Below are 23,157 nucleotides of genomic sequence, written 5' to 3' on the forward strand. Positions count from 1 at the left end.
TACTGGAGTGATTTGTCATTTCCTTTTCCAGTGCATTAAGGCAAACAGAAGTTAATGACTTGCCCAGGGTCACATAGCTATGCTGGATCTGAAGACAGGTTTTTCCCTACTCCATGCCCAGCACTCTATCCACTGAGTCATCTAGCTGTCCCAAAGACCATCTCCTAAATTGTAATGGAATTCCAATATGACTAGTGAAAGAAGTGTTTTCCCTGACAAAACCACAGATCCTTGAAGTATTGAAGTGTAAACTTCTTCAAGTATCACATCCCTTATACAATAAACAGTCTAACATTCAGAGTTGGAACAGACCTCAGAGGATATCTCATCCAATCTATACCTGGATAACCATGACACCACCATCTCTCTCCTCTCCACACCCCGCCACACACACATACACACATACACAGTACTTTTGACACCTCTGACAGGTAGTCATCTTCTAATAGAACACCTCAAGGACAAATACCTTTTTTGTTAGGGTGAATGTCTCATAGTCTCATGAGAGCTCTGTTGAGGGAATTTTACCATGGGAGTTCTAGCTTCTATCAGTAGAAGCTGAGGGTCACAACATAGCTGCGTGGCAAAAATAAGGAAGTCTCCCAGGACCTCTCCTTTGCTGACATGCAGCTCCCACGGTTGGTTTGGCTCTCCTCTCAATGGGAGATGAGTCCTGACATGAGCTCCAGCAGACCTGATGATTGGCTATCACAGGGGGATCACGCTTTGAACGTGCATCACTAGGGCCATAAAAGACAGCTAACTGCACTCAATAAACGGAGCTTCTGCCACCTTGCTATCTCCCGCCTCTTCCACGCGTCTCCGGGTTACAGAGTACTGAGCTGGTCTCATGCTCATCACTGCAGTGGCCGCGTCACTTTTTACCTTCAGAGGCAACACATTTCTCTTTGGGGCAGCTCTAGATGTGAAGAATTTACCATGATCATCTCCCTTTTTATCTTCCTCTACTCTCTGCCATTTCATCCCATTGGAAGTAGTTCACTTTTGCATGGGGAAATGAAAAAAGGATTGTCTCTTCAACCAACAGCCTCAATTTACTTAAGGAAAATTATCTTCTAAGTATGTAATAAAAAGGATGTGTTCAACAGCAAGGTAGATTGCAAGCTGGCTATTGTTTTTATGAGGTTTGCCTGTCCTGATCACTCCAGTGAAAAGGACATTCAAGGTTGATTAATTGTGCACTCCATAACCACCTCTTTGGACCTAGAGGTCCTCTGACCTTTAAAAGAGGGATGAAAACACATCGTTTGTTTTTCCAGTCCCTCCAGTGTAAACCAAGCCAGTGTTTGTTTACTGGTCCACTGAGTCAAAAAGAAGGCATTTTTGGTGTGTCACTTCTTCCCATTTTCCCTCCCTCAGTTTTGTTTAGTCATGACCACCCTGCTGTTGATAATGTCCATTTTGGAAAGGAAGACAGATGGCTTTTGTATATGTATATTTCTATTCAGTAATATCTCATTTATATAACATTGCTGAGAGCATCCCCTATAAGTTCATTTTCCAAATAACTGAGATATACTTCTTTAAGGGCCAAAACTTGTCTATTGTATTTACTATTTTTAGTGTAAAACTTTTCTAAAATATATTACAAATTTCTTTCTTTGTTAAACAGCCTACAGGATGTAATTTAACTTTTTCTTAATAACTTAGAGTCATTATCATGAACATTATAGAATCCTCAATTGTGAGATATAAAGGACCTTAGAGGTCATTTCATCTAATGCCCTTCTTTTATACATGAGGAAACAGGCCCAAAGAGGAAAGTTAGATGACTTACTCAAGCTCACAAAGTTAAAAAGTGGCAGGGTTTGGATTTGAACCTCAGCCACTCTGACCTCAAATCCAGAGCCTTTTATTCACCAACCAATCAAACAATCAACAAGAACTTATTGACAATCTACTGTGTCAAGCTCTTGTGCTAACACTGGAAATGTTAAAGAATGAAATGTCCTTACTAGAAATAAACTTATATTTTAATAAGGAAGCAACAAATATACATAAAATACATGCAGCACAAATACAAAGTGAGTGAATACAAACACATATACATTCGTTAAATATAAAGTATTTTGGGAAGGAAGAGATTAGAAGTTGGAGGGATCAAGAGAAGCGTCACGAAGACAGTCTTTGAACCACATCTTAAAGAAAGAGAAAGGGGGCAGCTAGGTGGTGCAGTGGATAGAGCACTGGCCCTGGATTCAGGATGACCTGAGTTCAAATCCGGCCTTAGACACATAACACTTATTAGCTGTGTGACCCCGGGCAAGTCACTTAACCCCATTGCCTAGCCAAAAAAAGAAAGAGAAGGACTCTATAAGGTAGAAGAAAAGAGGGAGTGCTTTTTGAGCATGGAGGATGAAAACTGCAAAGGTATAAGATGGAAGATGCAGTATTTTATATGAAGAACAGAATGAAAGCCTGTTTGGCTGCATGGTAGAGTGCAGGTGAGGGAGTAATACCTGATGAGATTGGAAGGATAGACTAGGGCCAGGTTGTGTATTGTACTGTGTCATCTCCCAACATTTATTGCACTGTGCTATGTTGTGTGTGTGTGTGTGTGTGTGTGTGTGGTTGTTGTGTGGTTTCTCCTTCCTTACTGAAGAGGACCATTACATCAGGAACATGATGACATGACTTGCAATTGAATTGGATTTGAGTGAGGGCGGTGGGGGCTGTGCAAGGTTACCAGCCTCACTTTCTCCTCCAGAACCATCAGGGTCCAGATATAGATCAGGACAACTGGAGATGGTCCCTGATGCAGTGTTGGACCTTGGCCTTTTTAAGCTAAGGTCTATCCAGTTCTCAATTTGAGTGAGGCAACACCCCCTCAAGTGAATAGTCCTGTTTAAGAAGTGAGTCTATGGATGGCCTCTTTAATTAAAAAAAAAAATCCTACTGGGAGGGGAAGAAAAGGAGAAAAGGAGCTCCTAAGAGACAGAGAACTGCTATACTTTTTATATATTTTTTCTTTCTTCCACATATCACATCCTAAACTGATATTTTTAATCATCAGTAATTGGAAAACAAACTCAGTAAACATTAGAATTTTGTGCAAAATGAGTATATGCTTAGTGGATAGAGTGATAAGGAAATAGGGTGTGCTCACGTTTTAGGAACCAAGAAGTAATCACAATGAAATACTATATAAGCTGGGAAAGTCAGCAGGCTGATTCAATTAAGAAGGTATAATAAGCTTTTTTAATAGCAAAGAAATGATTTAAAATAGAAAACGACTGGTTGAGAAAAGCTAAAGCTAAGTAAATACTGGTTAGACAAGAGGTCCTTGTGTGAGCAGTTCTTGCACAAACTGCAAAAATTTTCCTGCAATGTTTGTGATCTGTTCTGGGTGTCCTGTTTAGTTTCACTTGTGCAATTAAGGACAGGACATTTTTAACTCTTTACAAGAATTGGTTCTCAGAGTCAGGTGACCTGGGCATAAATACTATCTCTGTATTGTAGTGACTGTAGGGCATGTAGGTGGCACAGTGGATAGAGTGCTGAGCCTGGAGTCATAAGGACTCATTTTCCTGAGTTCAAATCCAGCCTCAGACATTTACCAGCTGTGTGACCCTGGACAAATCACTTAACCCTGTTTGTCTCAGTTCCTCATCTGTAAAATGAGCCAGAGAAGGAAATGACAAACCACTCTAGTATCTTTGCCAAGGAAAACCCCAGATGGGGTCATAAAGAGTTGGACAGGACTGAAACCACTTAGCAACAAACACAGTGACTATATAACCTTGGCAAATCACTTAAATACCTTTGTACTCCAGGAAATTCTCTTAAAACTTAAATTGTAGAATATTGCTGATTTACATTGGTAAGTAGAATTTTCTCACCAGATGACAGTGTGGTACAACAGAAACCCAGAGGCTCTGGGTTCAAATTTCACCTAGAATGGTTATTCTTTGCATTATTCTGAATTTAACTTCCTTATGCCTATCTCCTCATCCATACAATGAAGGGGTTGGACTAGATGTCCTCAGAGATTCTTTTGACCGTGACTTCTATGACCTGTTTCCAGTTCAGTTTTTTTTTTTGTTTCATTTTATTGTTGAGGTTTAAATAAGTTTTAGGTAATGGCCATTTTCTTCCTTCCTTCTTGCTCCTATCCCAACATTCTGGCTGTAGTTCTTGGAAACTGCCCTAGGTAATTAGCTAGTAACAAATCTAGTTAAATTTCTGAGTATTGCCCTAGTCCAAGTACTTTGCCAAAATAAATATGAAAGATAGGTTTACAGAAATAACCTGTAAGGAGCATGTGAGGACAGAGCTGGGCCTTTCAGTATATTGATTTACCTGTGTTTTATATGATTGTTTGTGAAGTTTGACCTTTTAGCTGTTTGTCTTCATAATGATAGCTTGTCTTAGGTTATAAATGGTTTTGTTGTTCAATCGTTTCAGTTATGTCTGACTCTTCACACCCACATTTGGGGTTTTCTTGGCAAAGAGACTGGAGTGATTTGGTATTTCCTTCTCTGGCTCATTTTATAGATGAGGAAACTGAGGCAAACAGGCTTAAGTGACTTCCCTAGGGTCACACAGCTAGTAAAGTGTCTGAGGCCAGGTTTGAATTCAGAAAGATGAGTCTTCCTGACTTTAGGCCCAACACTCTATCCACTGCACTATCTAGCTGCCCTCACTGGTTCCTACTATAAATTTTTCCAAAGCAAATATTTAAAAAATGCTGATGGATGGTAGATTTCCTGAAACAAAACCAAAATTTTTGTGGATTTCTAACTTAGGTTTTAGTAAATTCAGATAAAAATTAAAGGTTTTTCTTATACTTACTTTGTATTTCTCTCCTATAGATGCAAATTGAAATTGGAATTAATTTGCATTATGCTATCTTTGTTAGTCTCTTAAATAGCATTATTATGGCTATCTTTCTAACTTTTAAATTGCCCCAGAAAATAATTTTGAAAATGTAAACACTGATCCAGAAGTCTTTGTTCAACTTACTGGTTGAAATCAAAGCCACAATAATCATTACCTTCTCTGAAAGCATTTGGTTGTCTTTTCTCTAAAGGAATTCTCTAAATGCTTTTGGTGGTTAGAATACCTCCCTCTCTGAACAGTGGTCAAGAAGGAAGTAATATTTTCTAGCCACTTTGCCTCAGAAGTACAAGCGTCCCTTCTTTTAGTCATTAACTTAGTGAGAGAGACAAAGAAAGTACTTAGAATATAAAGTGAAAGAAAATTAATATAGTTACATGAGAGAAAAGCAAACTAAAATCCTTCTGGATTGTGTTGTGAGTGGTTACTTAATTCACTTATAGAATATAAGAAGAGCATTTAGGCCAAAAGAAAGCATAAAACCTGATCAAATATAACAAAGAAATCTAAAGGTTAAGGGTATGTTGACACCCAATTAGAGGAGCAGCTGGGGTAAGGGCATGTTAGGGTGAATAATAAATTTTAACAGTGTGGCCAGTATGAGTTTGCTTTTATTGTTTATTGAATTATTGAATTCCCAGCAGCTGGTGGTAATTACATAGAACTCTTAAACAAAAGAATCAGTCATTAAGTCCACATGGTTTTGTGAGGATTAGCAAACTTCTGTTTTTCACTAGGTTAATTTGCAAATAATTTTGAGCAATATGAATGGTTTTATAATAAAATCATTTTGCCTTTAGAGATGTGGTTTTTAAAAGTTTGCTGCAGTTTTAAAGATGATTTGATTGCTTCTTGGAATGATTTTTTGTCTATTTGTATAACCAGACTAAATATAGAAATAGACTTTCGTTTTTATGATGTAAGTCAATAGGAAATAGATTTCTATACACAGTATAACATTTTACGTAATACAGCACTCTTCACGCATATAGCTAATTTGTATATTTGTACATTAAACCTATTTAGTACCAGAGTATAATTATCATGGAAAAAGAAATTAACTAGGAAAGTCCTCAACTTTGTCTCTTTGGGTACCTAAAATGGAAAGGAAGAGTATTATTTCTTTATAATGGAAGAAACTTTGAGAATTGAACAAAGACCTAAAATTGTTCATTCCTTCTCTTTCTCTCTTCAATATTTCTCCATTTGGCTAATCTTTATTTTTGGCCTATGAGCATACTCAGGTCATTCCCAGTCTAAAAGTGCCTTCCATAAGCCCTGATATATTACATGATTATAACCCTGTATTAAATGAGCAGTCACTATGCTCAGACTTTGCCAATTTGGAGGGAAGTTTACTGCAGTAAAAAATGTTGCATGACCTTTCAGCCCAGAAATCAAAGTAATACACATCCACTTATTTGTCCTTGATTTACGTTAGTTCAGCAATTGATCAAGAATTCATGGCCCAACGCAGTTTTGAACTATAGTTGTTCCCCACTCCTCATTCTTGATCACCTCCAATATTCCTTTCACATTTCTTGGTTCTGAATTTTCTACTGCATAAAACACAAAGTTCTTATAAAAAAAAAAGTATGCATCATGGTTCTACCGAGCCTTTTTGCTTTTGGGATCCCTGCTCTGATGGCAGGGAGGAAGGGAAGGGGGAGGAGGCATTACCTTTTACTTTTGGTTTTAGTGTCTATACTCTGGGACCTTTGGCCACCACAGTTTCTTGAGAGGGTCCTGCTTTAAAAGTATGTCTCTGAGTCATTGAATATGGTAATTGATTGAGAAGGTGAAAGGTTGTGGGGGAAAAGGTAAAAAATTTTACTAATTGTTGAGTCTAGGCAAATTACTTGGAGGTAGGTAGGTGGCTCAGTGGAAAGTGAGCTGAAAGTGAATTCTATCAAATATATACTTAAAACAATTAGCCCTTATCCTTCATGAACAACAAAAAATAATAAAAAGAGCACTGAACTCCTCTTTTGAGATAGATATACCTGATACCCAAACCAGAGAAAGTCAAAGAAAGAAAAAAATTATAGAGTAATATTACTAATGTACACTGACGTCAAAAATATTAAATAAAAAAATTAGCCATGAGGCTATAGAAATATATTCAACAAATTATTCACTTCTATCGTGTTGGATTTATGCTAGGAATGCAGGAATGATTCAATATTACTTATATATGTATACACATACATATATATTATATGTTTATATAAAATTCATACAAGCATATATTTTAACCAGACCTATTATTTCAGTGATATTTGGAGCTTCTGGTAAGGTACTTCCTAAATCATTTGAAATTTGTTGGCATTTTCTCTGTAATTTATAGTGTTAAAGAGTTGTCTTGAACTTAAAATGTAAGTATATTAAAGCATACTAGTAATAATCACATGATTATATCAATAGATACCAAAAAAACCTTTGATGTAATAAATTACCAAAATGTATTAAAATACCAAAAGGCATAGGAAAAATAACTATTACTTAATAAGATCAAAAGAGCCTACCTAAATTGAATAACAAGCATTATTTGTAATAGAGAAGCACTAGAAGCTTTCCTAATGAGACCTGGGGTATGGCTTTATTGTTGTTGTTCACCTGTTCAATCCCATAGAATTCTTTGTGAGTCCATGGACCATAGCATTCCAAGCCCTTCTATCCTCCACTCTCTCCAAGCTCATGTTCTTGCTTTCATGACACCATCTACCTGTCTTATCCTCTGCTGTCCCCTTCTCTTTTTCCCTTCAATCTTTGCTGACATCGAGATCTCTTCTAATGAATCAGTTTCAGTATTTGACCTTCCAATGAATAGTCTGAATTAATTTCTTTTTAAGTATTGACTGATTTGATCTCCTTGCTGTTCAAGGGACTCTCAAAAGTCTTCTCCATCACCCCAACTTGAAAGTGTCAATTCCATGGCAATCTCCTTAAGTCCAACTCTCACAGCCATACATTGCTACTGGGAAAAAACATAGCTTTGACATACAGACCTTTGTGGGTAAAGCAATGTCTCTGCTTTTTAGTATGCTGTCCAGATTTGCCATAGCCTTCCTTCCAAGCAACAAAAGTCTTTTAATTTCATGACTGGTCACCATTTTTGTAGTGATCTTTGAGCCTAAGAATATAAAATCAATACTGCTTCCATGACTTCTACCTCTATTTGCCAGTAAGTGGTGGTATTGGTTGCCAAGATCTTAGGTTTTGATTTTTTTTTTATGTTAAGCTTCAAGTCATCTTTTACACTCTCCTCTTTCACCCTTATCAAGAACCTTCTTTATTCTTCTCTTAGTGTCATCAGAGTGATATCATCTGCTTATCTGAGATTCTTGATATTTCTCCTGGCAACCTTAATTCTGGCTTTTGATTCATCCAGCCTGGCATTTCGCTTGATGTACTCTGAATAGTACAATAAGTAAGGTGACAACATAAAGCCTTGTGGTACTCCTTTTCCAATTTAAACCAATCAGTTGTTCCATGTTTGATTCTGTTGCTTCTTGATCTGAGTACAGGTTGCTTAGCAGACAGGTAAGATGATATGTTACTCCCGTTTCTTTGAGTACTTGCCGAATTTTGTTGTGAACCACATAGCCAAAGGTTTTAGTGTAGTCAATGAAGCAAAAGTAGATGTTTTTCTGGAACCTCCTTGCTTGGTCCATAATCCAACAAATGTTGGCAATTTGGTCTTTAATTCTTCTACCTCTTTGAAAACCAGCCTGCTCTTTTGGTAATTCTCAGTTCAAATATTGATGAAGTCTAGCTTTCAGAACTGTGCTAGTGAGTGAAATGAGCACAATTGTTTGGTAATTTGAACATTCTCTTGCATTTCCAGTCTTTAAGATTGGGACATAAACTGACCTTTTCTAATCCATTAGCCACTGTTGAGTTTTCCAAACTTGCTGGCATATTGAGTGCAACACTTTAATAGCATCATCTTTTAGAATTTTGTGTAGCTCAGCTGGAATTTCCATCACTTCCACTAGCCTTATTATTAACAATGCTTCTTAAGGCTCACTTCATTTCATTCTCCAGGATGTCTGGCTCTAGATCAGTGAGCATATCATCGTGGTTGTCAGTGATGTAAAAATCTTTCTTGTATAGTACTACATATTCTTACCACCACATCTTAATTCCTTATGCTTTAGTTAAGTCCCTTTTTTTGTCTTTTATCATACCTATCTTTGCATAAAATATTCCTTTGATATATTTAATTTTCTTTAAGAGATCTCTTGACTTTCTCATTCTGTAATTTTCTTCTATTTTTTTTCTTGTATTGCTCATTTAAGAAAGCTTTCTTATCTCTCCTTGCTATTCTCTGGAATTCTGCATTCTGCTGGGTATATCTTTTCATTTCTCCTTTCCCTTATACTTTCCTTCTTGCCTTTGCTATTAGTAAAGCCTCATCAGAAAGCTATTTTGCTTTCTTGTTCTTCTTTTTCCTTGGGATTTTTTTTGTCGCTGTCTTCTCTTCAATATTGCAAACCTCTGTCCATAGTTATTCAGGCACTCTATCTACCAGATCTAATCCCTTAAATCTATTCCTCACTTCCATTTCATGTTTGTAGAGGATGTTACTTAGGTCATACCTATACAGTCTGATGGTTTCCTTACTTCCTTCAATTTATGTCTGAATTTTGCAAGAAGAAGCTCATGATCTGTGCCACAGAAGCTCCAAGTCTTATTTTAACTGACCATATAGAGGTTCTCCACCTTTGGATGTAATCAATCTGATTTCAACGTTGTCCATCTGATGATATCCATGTGTAGAGTTACCTTTTGGGTTGTTGAAAAAGTGTTTGCTATGACCAGTGAGTTATCTTAACAAAACTCTGTTAGTCTCTGCCCTACTTCATTTTGTACTCTGAGGTCAAACTTGCCTGTTCTTCCAATTATCTTTTAATTGCCTAGCATTTCAATCCCCTATGATGAATGTGATGTCTTTTTTGGGGGGGGCATTTTTTCTAGAAGATATTGTAGGTCTTCATAGACTGACCAACTTTGGTTCTTTGCCAATAGTAGTTGGAGCATAGATTTGTACTACTGTGATAATGAGTGGTTTTCCTCGGATTCAAACAGGTATCATTCTGTCACTTTTGAGATTATACCCCAATACTGCTTTTCTCACCCTTTTATTTACTATGAGAGCTATTCCATTTTTTCTAAGGGATTTTGGCCCACAGTAGTATAAGTAATGATCATCTGAATTAAGTACACTCATTCCCACCCATTTAAGTTCATTGATACTCAAGATGTCAATGTTTAAACTTTCTATCTCCTGTTTGACTACATCCAACTTATCTTGGTTCATAGGTCTTACATTCCAGATTCCTATGCAATACTGATCTATTTTTTATTTTTTATCTTTGGTCATCAGATGTATCTGCAGCTGAAATTTGACCCAACTGCTTTATTAGTGTTAGAGATACTTGTAATTGTCCTCTGATCTTCCCCAGTAGTGTGTTGGACACCTTCTAAGCTGAGGGGCTTATCTTCCAATGTCATATCTTTTTACCATTTTAATATAGTTTATGGATTTTTCTTGGCAAAGACACAGTAGTGGTTTACCATTTCCCTCTCCAGTGGATCGCTTTTTGCCAGAACTCTCCACTATGACCTGTATGTCTATCTTGGGTAACCCGGCGCAGCATAGCTCATAGTTTCATTGAACTACACAAGCCCTCCTCCATGACAAGGCAATGATCTGGGCGGGGGAGGAGCATGGTTTGGCTAGGAAGCCCATTATCTCCACTGTTATTTGGCATAGTGTTAAGATACTAACTATACAAATAAATAAAAAAAAAACCCTGTCAATTAAAAAAATATATAGAATTCCGTTTTATAAGAGCACAAAATTAAGCAACTACTATTGTCATTAGTCATCAAAGTTTATGGGATTTTTACTCTATAGAGAGACATCCACTTGACCGCGGGAGTATTTTAAAAAATAGAAAACTTTCTTTCTGTTCTTAAACTGACAATCTAGTAGTAAAGATAGAAATTATATGTATATATATATATATGTATACATATATAACAAATAAGAAATTTACAGTGCAGCTTAGTAGCATGGTCAAATTAAACTCTCAAAGATGCAAAGAACTTTGCTTAAAATCTATTTTTTTTTTTTACAAATAACTATAGAGGTAGGGAACTAAATTCTATCAAAGAAGTAGAAAACCGATGATCTGGTCCAAAAGTAAGGCATTCATATACCTTATAGAAAGGCTTCAATAAATAATAGTTTATTTGTTACTTATTTGTCTCCTATTAAAGAAACCAAGAGAGTCATTGGTCAGTCAATCATCTTGCGTTTTTGTTTGGTTTCTGCTTGCTGTTAATTAAAATTGTTACAATCCAAGGATTTTATCAAAAGGATTTTTGATTTTCTTTCCTTTGGATAAATACATTGGGAAGGGGGTAGGAGTAATGTTATGTGTGGACATTCATGTAGTGAGGAATGACACTTGGGGTTGGGAAAGAATATAAAACAAAGGGATCTAATACTTTTTAAAATAAACAAATAAAGTCCTGATGAAAGTCCTTTTGTGGAGTTGATAAATATCCACACCAAACCAACTGCATTGACTTTGTTTATTTCAGGTATCTGTTGGAAAAATAGGCATCAGAAATATAATTTGAGGCAAAGAGATTAAAGAATACAATAAAATGATAATCAGATTGCAATTTTAAGGTCATTTTTAAAAAGTGAAAGTGTAAGTTGTCATCTTTTTATTCATAGATATGAAGTAGGATCACTCAAGTCACAATTCTGAATATGCAAATGTGATGTTATTCCAGGATAAACTTTCTGCATGGGTAACAGAATTCCAAGTTTGTCTCCCTTCTTGATAGGACCCTTTAATTCAATAGGCTTGATGTAGAATATTTTAACACAATAACCTAAAAAAAAAAAGGTGGGAGGGAGTAAAATTGCTCATTCATTCTATTATTGCCCAGCATACACCTGAGTTCTGTTCCAAGACTGAAATTCAGGAACCTTCTAGATATATCTGAACCTCATTTCAATGAAGTGTTTCAGTAAGAGGATATCTGTTTAATCGACTAGTTAATTTATCTGGTTGTTTAAGGTTTAACTTTTGGGTTTTTTTGTTTGAGATTTTGTTCTTAGGTCTTTCTAGAATAAATTAATATGTACTTGGCTTCCATGGAAAATAACTTCATACTGAAGGTAGAGTGAATCAATACCATCATTCTGAATGTTATTTTTTATTGTACTCTTGGTAGTTGTATATATTCAGAGAGTGGTATAGGAGATTGAGCTGATTGTAATTACACTGTGACTATCCCATGACCTTGTGGATGGGAATTTTTGAAAGCTAATAGAAAATGGGAGAGGTATCACAGGATTGGGCAAATGTTGCTATGATTTTCAAAAAAAAAAAAAGGAAGAAGATAATAATATAAACTATAAGCACATGATCTTGGCTTAGGCTCCTGAAAATATTGTTAGAATATTGCTAAAGGTTGATTAGTGAACATCTAGAAGAAGCAGTGATTGCAAAGAGTTGGCATGGCTTTATCAAGAACAGGTCACACGGTCTTCTAGTTAAGGTAAGGGTGAGAAAGGTACTAGAGGAATTTGTTCAGTCATTTCAGTTGCATCTGACTCTTCATAACCCCATTTGGGATTTTCTTGGAATTTAGCTTTCCCTAAAACCCTTTAACATAGTTCTAAAAAACATGCGCCAGAATATATTATTAATTAAAAAATTATAGAAAAGGAACAATTAACTCCTCCATTGAACCCATGACTATGCAAAAAGAATGAGAGGAATCTGTGGGCATTCTTGGGTGGATACAATTTAAGGGAGGAGGAAGCCAGTACCACCATCTACGGCCTAAAGTCAGCAAGATCTTGACCCTGACTTTTTGAACATCAGAGAAGAAAGCTAGCCCCCATGTTCTATTCATGGGGAGTTTCTGCATACTTTCAAGAGCCTTAAAGTCATCACCTCAGCAACTTGTGGTAGAGCTACAGCAGAAGACAAAGCCATGGCAGCACCACAGACAGCCTGCGCATGAACCATAGCAGGATATGGGACCACTGAAGGACAGAAAGGGCAACAGTTACTAGGGGAATGGGAGGGTGAGAGGGGAAGGAAAGCCACAAAGAGGCCTGAAGGCAGAGATCAGAGCTGCACTATCTGAGCAGCCCATGCTAAAGGCATAACAGAAGAAAATTCAGAACAGCACCAAGACAACCTAAGCTAAACTCATGGGAGAGAGAGTCACCCCAGCCCCTGAACCAACTGCAGCAATAAGGGGCCATGCAGGAAAAACTCAGGTCAATTTAATCTGCCATATCTGTTTGGGATACATCCGGGACATTATATGGAAAGTGGCCACATTCCATTATGGAATGAGAAGAGGGACAGAGAAGGGCTTAGGGCAAAATAAAAGTAGAATACTGGAAGATCAATCCAGGAGCCAGGGATTCCAGCAGAGAGCAGGGCCTACTTCTCACCAACAGAACTATAGTAGTATCCATACTTCAGAGGAGATAGGACCAAGCATGGCCTGATCAATCCATCTATGATTTGGCTGAGTATGAGAGGGTCAGAGTCTGGCCCTAGCACAAAGTCACAGATCAGTAACTAAGGCTAGAGATAGTGATAAACAGAAGAATACATGGAACATCAGGAAGAAATATTATGCATCAAGAGAAAACCAAGATGTAAACAGAGAAGAGAGCAAGTGTGCAAAAAGCATAAGCAAAGCCACAGGTGGAATGACTAAATAACAAGGGCTCCAAGAGTGGCTAGAGAAGTTAAGAAAATATTAAAATGAAACAAGATTTGGAGGAAAAAAAATTGGAGGGAAGACAAATAATTTAGAACATAAGGTGGAAACCTTTCCTCTAAGTAGTGGAGTCCCCTAAGTAATGGCAAATAGAATGGGGCAAATGGAATTCTATGAGGCAAGAAGAAATATTAAAATAAAATCAAAAGATTGAAATTCTCTTCCACTGACATCCCAGTCAGATGCCTCAGAGCAGAAACTAGTAATTTGAGTGGCTGCAACAAATTCATCTGAATGGTGGCACTGTTGGTGGTTGGGGCACACTGCCATACATGCTAACAATACCTTGGAGTTAGAGGTCTTGGGACTTAAGTAGGTTGAGGAAGTAGGAAGTCAAGATTTCCAAAAAAAGTGCTAGGAGAGAGAATAAATCTGTGAGCGTGGTACTGAATTTATTGTAGGAGAAAAAAAATTGACTTGGGGGTCCACAGATGATATAAACAAAGATCTGGATAGGATGGAGGGAACTTTGAAGGAAGGAAGGTGGTTATTGAGTGATAATGGTGTAAGGAGGGTATGAAAGTAGCAGTGAGGAGCAAGAAGTATGCCTACTTCTCCTTCTGGTATCTAGTTAATGATTCCTCTTTAGTCTTTTGCAAAATGATTAGTCATTGCATTTCTCATAGTTCTTAAGTCATGGTTGTTTTCCTTCACAATATTGTAATGATTGAGGGGTGGGGGTGAGAGAGAAGGGGCAACACTGACTGGAGTACAGTAAACAGTATTGACTGGAGAGGGTGGCAAGAAATGTGGTATCTGCAGAAGAAAGTTCAATTTCAGTGAGCACCAAGTCACTGAAGCAAAGGAAAAGGATCAGGTTGAAAGGAAATTTGTTAAAAATAATAATAATAAATGAGAATTCTAGAGGACATTGATGGGAATGGGGATGGAGGGGGAAAATTGTAATAGAAGAAAAAAGGGTGGCACAGCTATCACTATTTGCAACTATTTGTTTACTAATCTCAAGCATAGTACCTCAAAAAGAGTAATAACTTCATAAATACTTGTTTACTGTTTGATCAATGATGTGGTATGGTTCTTGAAGCCAAGCAGAATGTCAAGGGCAATCCATCTCAGTGAAAAAATGGGCTTAAAGATAGGAGTTATGTCTATAGGATCCTGGGGGATGAGAGGGACAGTCTTCTATTAAAATGGAGGAAACAAACTTCTATGCATGCTTATTCCTGGAGTGAAGCCCTGGCTCCCCTTGCTAGTTCAGGTTATATGCCTCATCATGTCATGGAGGGTATTTTGAATCCTCAACTTAACTTTGAATCCTTAATTTGTCAAGTGACAGGCAGCATGATACAGTGGAGAAGGCACGGGATGTGGAGTTGGAGAACTTAGGTTTAAATCTCAGTTCTGATACTTTCTGTGTGTATAACCTTGGGGAAATCACTTTGCTTCTCTGGGTCTCCTCCAGTTGCTCATCTGTAAAATGATGAGGATTAGATTTGTTGACCTTTAAAGTCCTTTACAGCTTTTAATCAATGATCCTTTAATCCTGTGACCAGTTCCAGCAGATATCATCAAGCTGTACAGACTTCAAATACAGACTTAGTGACTGACTTTCTGTTTTCTAAAGCTTAGCCTAGTTAAGTATAGAGTGACTCATCACTAGATTGGCTGTAAGGTGAAGTTTTTGGCAAAGCTCTCAAACACCATCTGCTAAACTGCAAAAGTATTTGGTCCAGGTGCAATTCTTTAAACATGACATTCTCCATGAAAGAAATAGAATCATAGAATGTTATAGTGGGTAAAGACTTCAGGAAATCTGGCCCAAACTATATCTGAAAAGGAATTCTTTTAATAACATCTTTCAAAAATATTCATACAGCCTCTGTTTAAAGACCTCTTCTGAAAAGGAATTCACTGCTATCCAAAAGAGCCTATTCAACTTTGAGGCCAAGATTAGTGAATTTCTTTTTATGGAGTCAAAATCTGCCCTTCTTTAATTTCTGTTCATTGATCCTAGTTTTGTCTTATAGAGGGAAACAAAGCAGCTTTAATTCCCCTTTCAGCAACATCCTCAGTCACCTAAAGGAAAATAATACTCAAAGTCTTTGCTGTAGTTCACTTACCTGTTGCAGTTATCTCAACACCATTATTAATAGCATTATTTGTTTTATAAGGTTTTGCCTGCCTCACAATTGTTCCATCGAAAGGGGCATACACAACTGATCCATCTTTGCACGTCACATCCACCCCAGTGTGTTTCCTTTGACCTCTAGAATAGAGAAAAGGGTACATGGTATATGGTCCAATGACATCAATGAAAACAATGATTAACTAATCAATTGAGCAGCTTGTCTCAAGAGAAGATATTCTTGATCTAACTTCACATCCTGTATCTTCTTCCTCTTTTCTAATAATCTGTGACCACCTTGTAGTTGGTGATAGTTAATTGTGTATGGTAAAAGCCAGTGTGAATATGTTCATGTGTAGACATTGTCACCTAAGACTTCTCAGGAATTATAAAAGTTTTGGGGACAGCAAATCATAGAGACTTCAGTTAAATGGGAAATGTGTGTGGACATACATTTCCTAGAATTCTGGAGTTTACATTTTCCTTTTCTCTTAAAGAGTCTTCCACTGAGACTTTTTCCATGTTGTTGAAATGGAGAAGGAGAAAAACATGGCTTATGCCTCCAGGGAGCAGAGTGAGTATGCCAATCCATGTTACCACAAGTAGAGGAATTGAAAGAGTGAACTGAAATTTCTTTTGTGGAGCAACTGCATAAGTGGAGACATGAGAGTGGGCACGTGAGGGAAGGATAGGAGAGATACTGTAAGAAGTGGAAAGCACAGACCAGATCAAGACTTAATCTGCAGCTACAAATGTAATCACAGTTCATAGCCACTTTCTTCCCTTATTTCCTTAATAAGCTTATTTAAGAAAAAAAGTTTCGACTAATTTGAATCTGCTCACTTCCTTTCCCCACTGATTAGAAGGAAAGTTAGGGAGGAAAGGGGAAAAAGCCATTCAGGCTTTACTGATGCCTGCTATTTGAAATATTGTTTTATTGTTTTTTGAATTTTTCTGCTCTTATGATATTAACAGGCAGTTAGGTGGCACAGTGGATAAAGCACTGGGCCTGGAATCAGGAATGCTCTTTTTCACGAGTTCAACTCTGGCCCTTGACACTTACTAGCTGTATGACCATAGGCAAGTCATTTAACCCTGTTTGCCTCTGTTCCTCATCTGTAAATTTTGGAAAAGGAAATGGCAAACCATTCCAGTATCCTTGCCAAGAAAACCACAAACGGGGTCATGAATAGTTTGACGTGACTGAAAAGTGACTCAACAACAACATGATATTAACAAACTATTTTCAGTGAAAATGTTCCCAATCTGCATAATAAGCTTCTCTCTTATTAAACAGTATTCTGAACATAATTTAATATTTTTAATTGTTTTAGTCATCATTGTGAATACCAGTCATATAGTACAATAACACAGTGGTGGAACTATTAAGAAATATAGGGCTTTTTTCTGTTTCACTAAATGAGTTCAGATTGATGTATTTTCATATGATTATTTTATTCTCCTCATTGTTAGGGTATTATTTGTTATATTTCATTTTTTCAATATGTCTGCCTTTACCAGTGCCTCTAAATTTTTAATTGATGTGTTTAATTAACAATAACTGGAAAACAAATTCAGAAGACATTAGAATTTTGTACAAGGAATAAATGATAGAGTCAGAGGCAGTTGGGGTTAGAATTGGAGGACTGTCTCAAGAATAAAGTGGATTAATCTTAATGATAGAACTTTGTTACTTTTATGTTAGCTGTTTAAGGGTTTTGGGGGTTTTTTTGCTTACTTCCTGATTTTTTTTTTGGCAGGGCAATCAGGGTTAAGTGACTTGCCCAGGGTCACATAGCTAGTATGATGTGTCTAAGGCTGGCTTTGAACTCAAGTCCTCCTGACTTCAGGGGTGGTGTTCTACCTACTGTGCCACCTTGCTGCCCCTTACTTCCTGATTTTTAATTCTATTCTCAATAAGTGAGGCAACCAGGTAAATGAAATTTTACTATATTGTAGATAAGGTTAGAGGGTATGTATAAACTCATAACTTGTCATTTTGATGGCTGGATGCCAAAAAAAGGTCCACTCTAAAGTGTTATTGATTGAAAGGGTTGAGATACTCTTCTGACCTACATGAAGTTCATCAATCCATTGAATGACAAATATTTAAATATCTAGTATATACCAGGTACTGTGCTGCATGCTGAGTATACCAATACAAAAATGAGAGAGTTCTTCTCTTCCAACAGCTTACATTCTACTAGGGGATTAGAGGGGCACAAGAGCACAAGTAAATATAAGATAGTTATAAAATACACTCATAAATAAATTTAGAATCATTATCAAATAACTACCAAGTGATTATATGGGAAATACTAACCACAGGAGGAATCTGGAAAAGCTTCATATAGGTGGGGAGCCTCGAAGAGAGCTAGGGTTTCTAAGCTGCTCATCTTATATTTTCTTGCGCATAATATATATCACTGAGGCATAGTAGATAAAATTGTGAAAATTTTGCTTTACTATCTATGTGACCCTGGGTAAAATAATTTATTTGTGTGTACCCCAGGCAGCTTTCCAGGACTTAACTACTGAGTCAGAGATATATTAATCTACCTCAATAGAGAGAGTTCCTGTACCAAGTGTTACATATGAAAAAATAAATCACAAATTCTGTATGTATTCCCAGAAATAAAAAATTCTAATATGATCAAAAACTTCATATAGAGGGATTTTTTCTATCACTAGTGCTAAATCCTAGGTATTCTATACTGCACTAAAGAAGGCAAATGGATAATAAACAAGTTTCAGCTCAAATGTTTCTCTGCATTATCTTCTCCGTCCTTCTCCTCCCTCTTCCCAGGCCAGATGACCATTTTGTATTCCATCTGGGAATTGTTTCTTGCAATATACCTCAGGAACAATAGTATAACTACTTATCTCTAAGTCTTAATTTAGAGTTTTATTTTTTCTTTATTCACAACCTGTAATTTCATTGGCATAAGTGAAACTTTTGCAATGTACAGTATTAGAGATTTATTTGGGAGTCACTCAAAGATTAAGTTAAAATGCCCAGGTTGGACTGTATATATATATATATGTATGTATATACATATATGTGTGTGTATATATATAATATATATTATATAATATATGTATGTATATACATATATGTGTGTATATATACATATATATGTGTATATATACACATATATATTATATAATATATATGTATGTGTATATATGTGTATGTATATATATATATGAGGTGAGACTCACACTCGGGTTTTCCTGACTCCAAGGACAGCTCCCCACTATACCATGCAGTCTCTCTTATCATCCCATTACTATGTCACAAGAGAGATAAATAAGATGGACCTCAAAGAAGACTGAGGACAACTCCTGGCATAAGTTAAATAGACCATACCTAGAAGCACCAAAGTTTCCACAGCCATACTTATCACAGCCTCTGATAGTATTTTCATTTTTTCCAGCACACATAGTACCCCATGGTCCTGCCAATGCTAAAAAGAAAGGTAAAATATACAAGTTATTTTTTCTTTGTCTAGGTCTAGGATGTTCCTCCCCGCTTGATCTCCAATCATTTAAAAAATTCTTAAAACCGTATCCCTGATTATTTATTTACCTATTTATGCCCTAATTATGACATAAATTTTAAATTTTCTATGAGACAAAAATTCCTACTATTTAATGGCACCCAAAATATTTTCCAGAATACTTATTTGCTAGTGGGTTTTTTTTTCAGGAGTTTCATAGTTCTTTGACAACATTATAGCCAACTTAATTTTAATTGCAATATACAAGTGTCTTAAAAAATTCTATTCAATAATGTCCAGAATGAAAAAATATTCAGAAATACTAGGCTAACTTTAAAACATGACTTTGTTATTCCATCCTTAAGATAAATCAAAGTATGCAAAGTTTGAATGGGAGTGGGGATGGGGGAATGTCCTGGATAAGTAAGAAATTACATCAGCCAAGTTTATTTAGCATTATATAAACAAGGGATGGAAATCAAGCAAACTCAGCACCTAATGGCAATATATTAACAAAATGACATAAAAATTGAAAATGCTGAAATACTGGAGGCACATATCTAGTGATCAGTTTTACAAAAGTTCATATTTTAATTAAATGTATTGCCCCTGGAATCTGGATCTTATTAGTGTACAATATATTTGAAATGTCCTAGCTAACTTCCACAAGAAAAAGGTAATTATTAAATTCTATTTCCCCTTAAAAGGGATAATTTGTTAATATTATTGAAGGGTTCTTAGTGACTATATGTATATGTATATGTACATATATATATGTATACATGTATGTGTATAGATACACACATGTTGAATTTCATAAAATAGTTGAATTTTACAAGAGAAATCATAGAACAAAATTCAATTAATACATGAAAAATATCTTTGACCAAAATGTAACTTGTAAAAACTAACATTTACTTTTATAACCAAAGTGTAGATAAAAGGATATGGTGTGAATTCATTCAATTATTTTTTCCCTTTCTATGTTAAGCAGACTTTAATCTTTGATCTCAAAACACATTGGTTTTTCATTAGGAATTTTTCCAAAACAAATAGAAAAATGTTAGTAAACAAAACGTTTCCAGAAAACAAAATGAAAAATTTTGCTGACTTCCAATTCTGGTTTTAATAAATTCAAGATCAAAATTAAAGTGATTTTCTGATACTTCTATTCTACCTTGTACTTCTGTCCTTACTGAACTAAGTTGCAGATAGACTTCATTTAACACTTAACTAATTTTATTGTAACTTTGTTTGCCTTCATGACTTTTAAATATTCCCTTAAAATTAGTTTGAAAACATGAATGAAGCTATTGAAGTTTTCATTTTGACTTACCAGTTGAAATTGAGGCAACAAAAATGAGTACCTTGATGGGAAGCATCTGGTCACCCTTTCTCTGATGGTGCAGATGCTTAAGGTTGTTAGAATCTCTAGGTCTCTCTCTCTCTCAATGGTACTTGATGAAGTTTAAGGATGAGCCACTTTAGTCTCAGAAGTATAATTGTCTCTTATTTTAAGGATTATTTTAGTGAGAAAGATGAAGAAAATGTCTGAAAGACAGAGTAAGAGAAACAAAGAATGTGTTGGAGAGGGCTGGCAGATTTATAGGGAAACTGGGTAAAGTGAAATCTTTCTGAACCAAAAGTGGCCATGTGATTCATTTGTAGAGCTTAATAAGAGCATAAGAAGAATGTAATGTTGTTTGAAGTCAAACAAAAGAATTAAACTTGACTAAAAGGAAAAAGGAAGTGAAAAACTTAAGGGCATTTGGATAAAGTTGAAGTAACTTGGATAATGAATAAGGAAATGTATTCATGGAATAATGGCAGAATGTAGGTATGTGTACAGGAATTTGTTTTTCTTGTTTGTTATATGATTCTTTGAATTGTTTGAACTGAAATCTCATGTATCTTAAACATTTAATAACTGTCATCTTCCAAAGGTCACAGTCTAAGATGCATTGTATTTGCAAAGTAAAGAACAATTACAGGTGAAACATATTTAATAGCTGAGTTAATTATCCTGGAAAAAGGAACCAACCAAAAAGAGTACTAAACTTTGTCTTTGTTAAGAACAAAAACAGAAAAGAAAATTATTGACATATCGGAAGAAATCTAGAGAAGTAAACAAGGAGCTATGACAACTCTGAGGGTAAACTGAGTCATGTAAGAAGATTAAAGTTGGAATAGAATAATTGTATTTATTTTCAGCTATTATAAAAGGAGATAGAGTGTGAATCAACCACTTTGGTACACTGAAGTACCTGTCATGAGCTGCCTTATCCCTTATACTTCATATCTAAAGTTTCTGTCATCTGTCACTTTTCTTCCACGATTCCAAAATATCTAAGAATGCAGGACTAATTCACATCTGCACCAATAGTATACTACTGTACCTATGTTTCCAAGGCCTCTCCAGCATTGACTATTTTCTTCTTCAGTTCTGCCAATTTGCAATGTTAGAGTTGTTTTGATTTGTAGCCCTCTTACTCTGAGTGATTTTTAGCATGTTTTTGAATGGTCATGTAGAAAACTAAGGATATTAAGAGACAGAAAATAAGGATGTGTTTTCCAAGCTAGGGGAAAAGCCTGTAAAAAGATGATGGAAAGCTAATCCTAGGATACAGCAAGTAGGTCAAAATATTATGTGAGGGGGTAGGGCAGAGCCAAGATGGCAGAGTAAAAGCAGTGACTTGCTTGAGCTCTCCCCCAAACCCCTCCAAATACCTGTAAAAAATGGCTCTAAACAAATTCTAGAGCAGCAGAACCCACAAAAAGACAGAGTGAAACAAATTTCCAGCCCAAGACGACCTGGATGGTTGATTGGAAAGGTCTATTGCACCCAGCTGGGAAAAGAACGCAGTTCAGCGTGAGCACACAGACAAAGACCAGGCTTCAGTGAACCTGGAACAGGCCCCAGGGGACTGAATCATGGGCAGCTGTGGCAGTTCCCAGACTTCTCAACACACAAACTCATATGAAAAGATGGAACAAACAAAAATCTCTCTCTGTCTCTCTTTTCAGAATGGTAAGCAAGACAAAAAGTGATATGAGTTTCCAGGTGGGTAGCCTCTCCCACTCAGTTCCCATATGGCCATCAACCTGTAGTGCTATTGCTTCTTATATGTTGTATGTCTGCTTTCCTGAAATGAAATGAACAAATATTGGAAGTGGAACAGAACAGGTTACAACCTTGCGAAGTTCACAAGGTCTGAAGAACCATCAGAGGTCCCGCAACTCGAATCAGAGTCTGCTGGTGACCCCAGCAGCTGAACCCAGGGAGAAGCCAGCTCCGAGAAGCAACCTGAGTGACTGAGCAGCCAACATTCTGTGACTCGCGATAGAAGAAGCAATTCATCCACTGGTTATGCCGCCCTCACAACTGAATTGTGTGGAAGGGATAGTTTGTAGCAACCACCTAAAGTTTGAGTTCACTATTTTCAGAGGTGGTGAACGAAATTTGCTGCCAAATTAGGAGGGCTTGTACTCCAATTCATACATACCCTAAACTTGGAAATTACTGTCTAAGCCAAACCTGCTGGAAACTTGGATCAGTATGCCCTCCCTTCCTTCGTCCCAGAATACAGCTATTCATAAACACATACATTTACACATATATGTGTATATATTACATGTATATGCACATACATGTATGTATATACACATATATTTATATATGTACATATACATACACATATTTACTTTAACAGCAATATAAGTGATAAGCTTCTGTGGACTGAATGAGTATTACCCATAATTGGATAATATTTTAGTGAGTTTCAAGTTGACTATGGAAGAAATACACATCAGCATGAAAGTGGACACTGTATCCTTGCCCTAAGGGATTATGTTTGGGACCATCTCCAGTTTGTTCAAAAT

The 23,157-nt window shown here is 36.4% G+C and overlaps 1 protein-coding gene across 1 annotated transcript; it reads right to left on the reverse strand.

Moving 5' to 3' along the window:
- Window positions 1–11,448: 11,448 nt before the first annotated feature.
- LOC114033493 (leukocyte cell-derived chemotaxin-2-like) lies at window positions 11,449–20,892 on the reverse strand. The gene is made up of 4 exons (XM_027849019.1): window positions 20,615–20,892; window positions 19,149–19,245; window positions 15,774–15,919; window positions 11,449–11,772 (listed from the first exon to the last, which is right to left on the reverse strand). Exons 1-4 carry the CDS (start codon window positions 20,658–20,660, stop codon window positions 11,606–11,608), a joined length of 456 nt encoding a protein of 151 aa, XP_027704820.1. The 5' UTR covers window positions 20,661–20,892; the 3' UTR covers window positions 11,449–11,605.
- Window positions 20,893–23,157: the final 2,265 nt, after the last annotated feature.

Source organism: Vombatus ursinus, unplaced genomic scaffold (assembly GCF_900497805.2).
Source record: "Vombatus ursinus unplaced genomic scaffold, bare-nosed wombat genome assembly UNPS02007284.1, whole genome shotgun sequence".
NCBI lineage: Eukaryota > Metazoa > Chordata > Mammalia > Diprotodontia > Vombatidae > Vombatus > Vombatus ursinus.

Excerpts from the sequence above, each read along its gene's own strand:
- LOC114033493 (XM_027849019.1), bottom strand. The coding sequence starts at position 20,660 with ATGCTTCCCATCAAGGTACTCATTTTTGTTGCCTCAATTTCAACTG. Across the intron at positions 15,920-19,148 it reads GGAAACTTTGGTGCTTCTAG|AGGTCAAAGGAAACACACTG; the intron begins GTATGGTCTATT and ends TCTCTATTCTAG. Across the intron at positions 11,773-15,773 it reads TGTTGAGATAACTGCAACAG|GTTATTGTGTTAAAATATTC; the intron begins GTAAGTGAACTA and ends TTTTTTTTTTAG.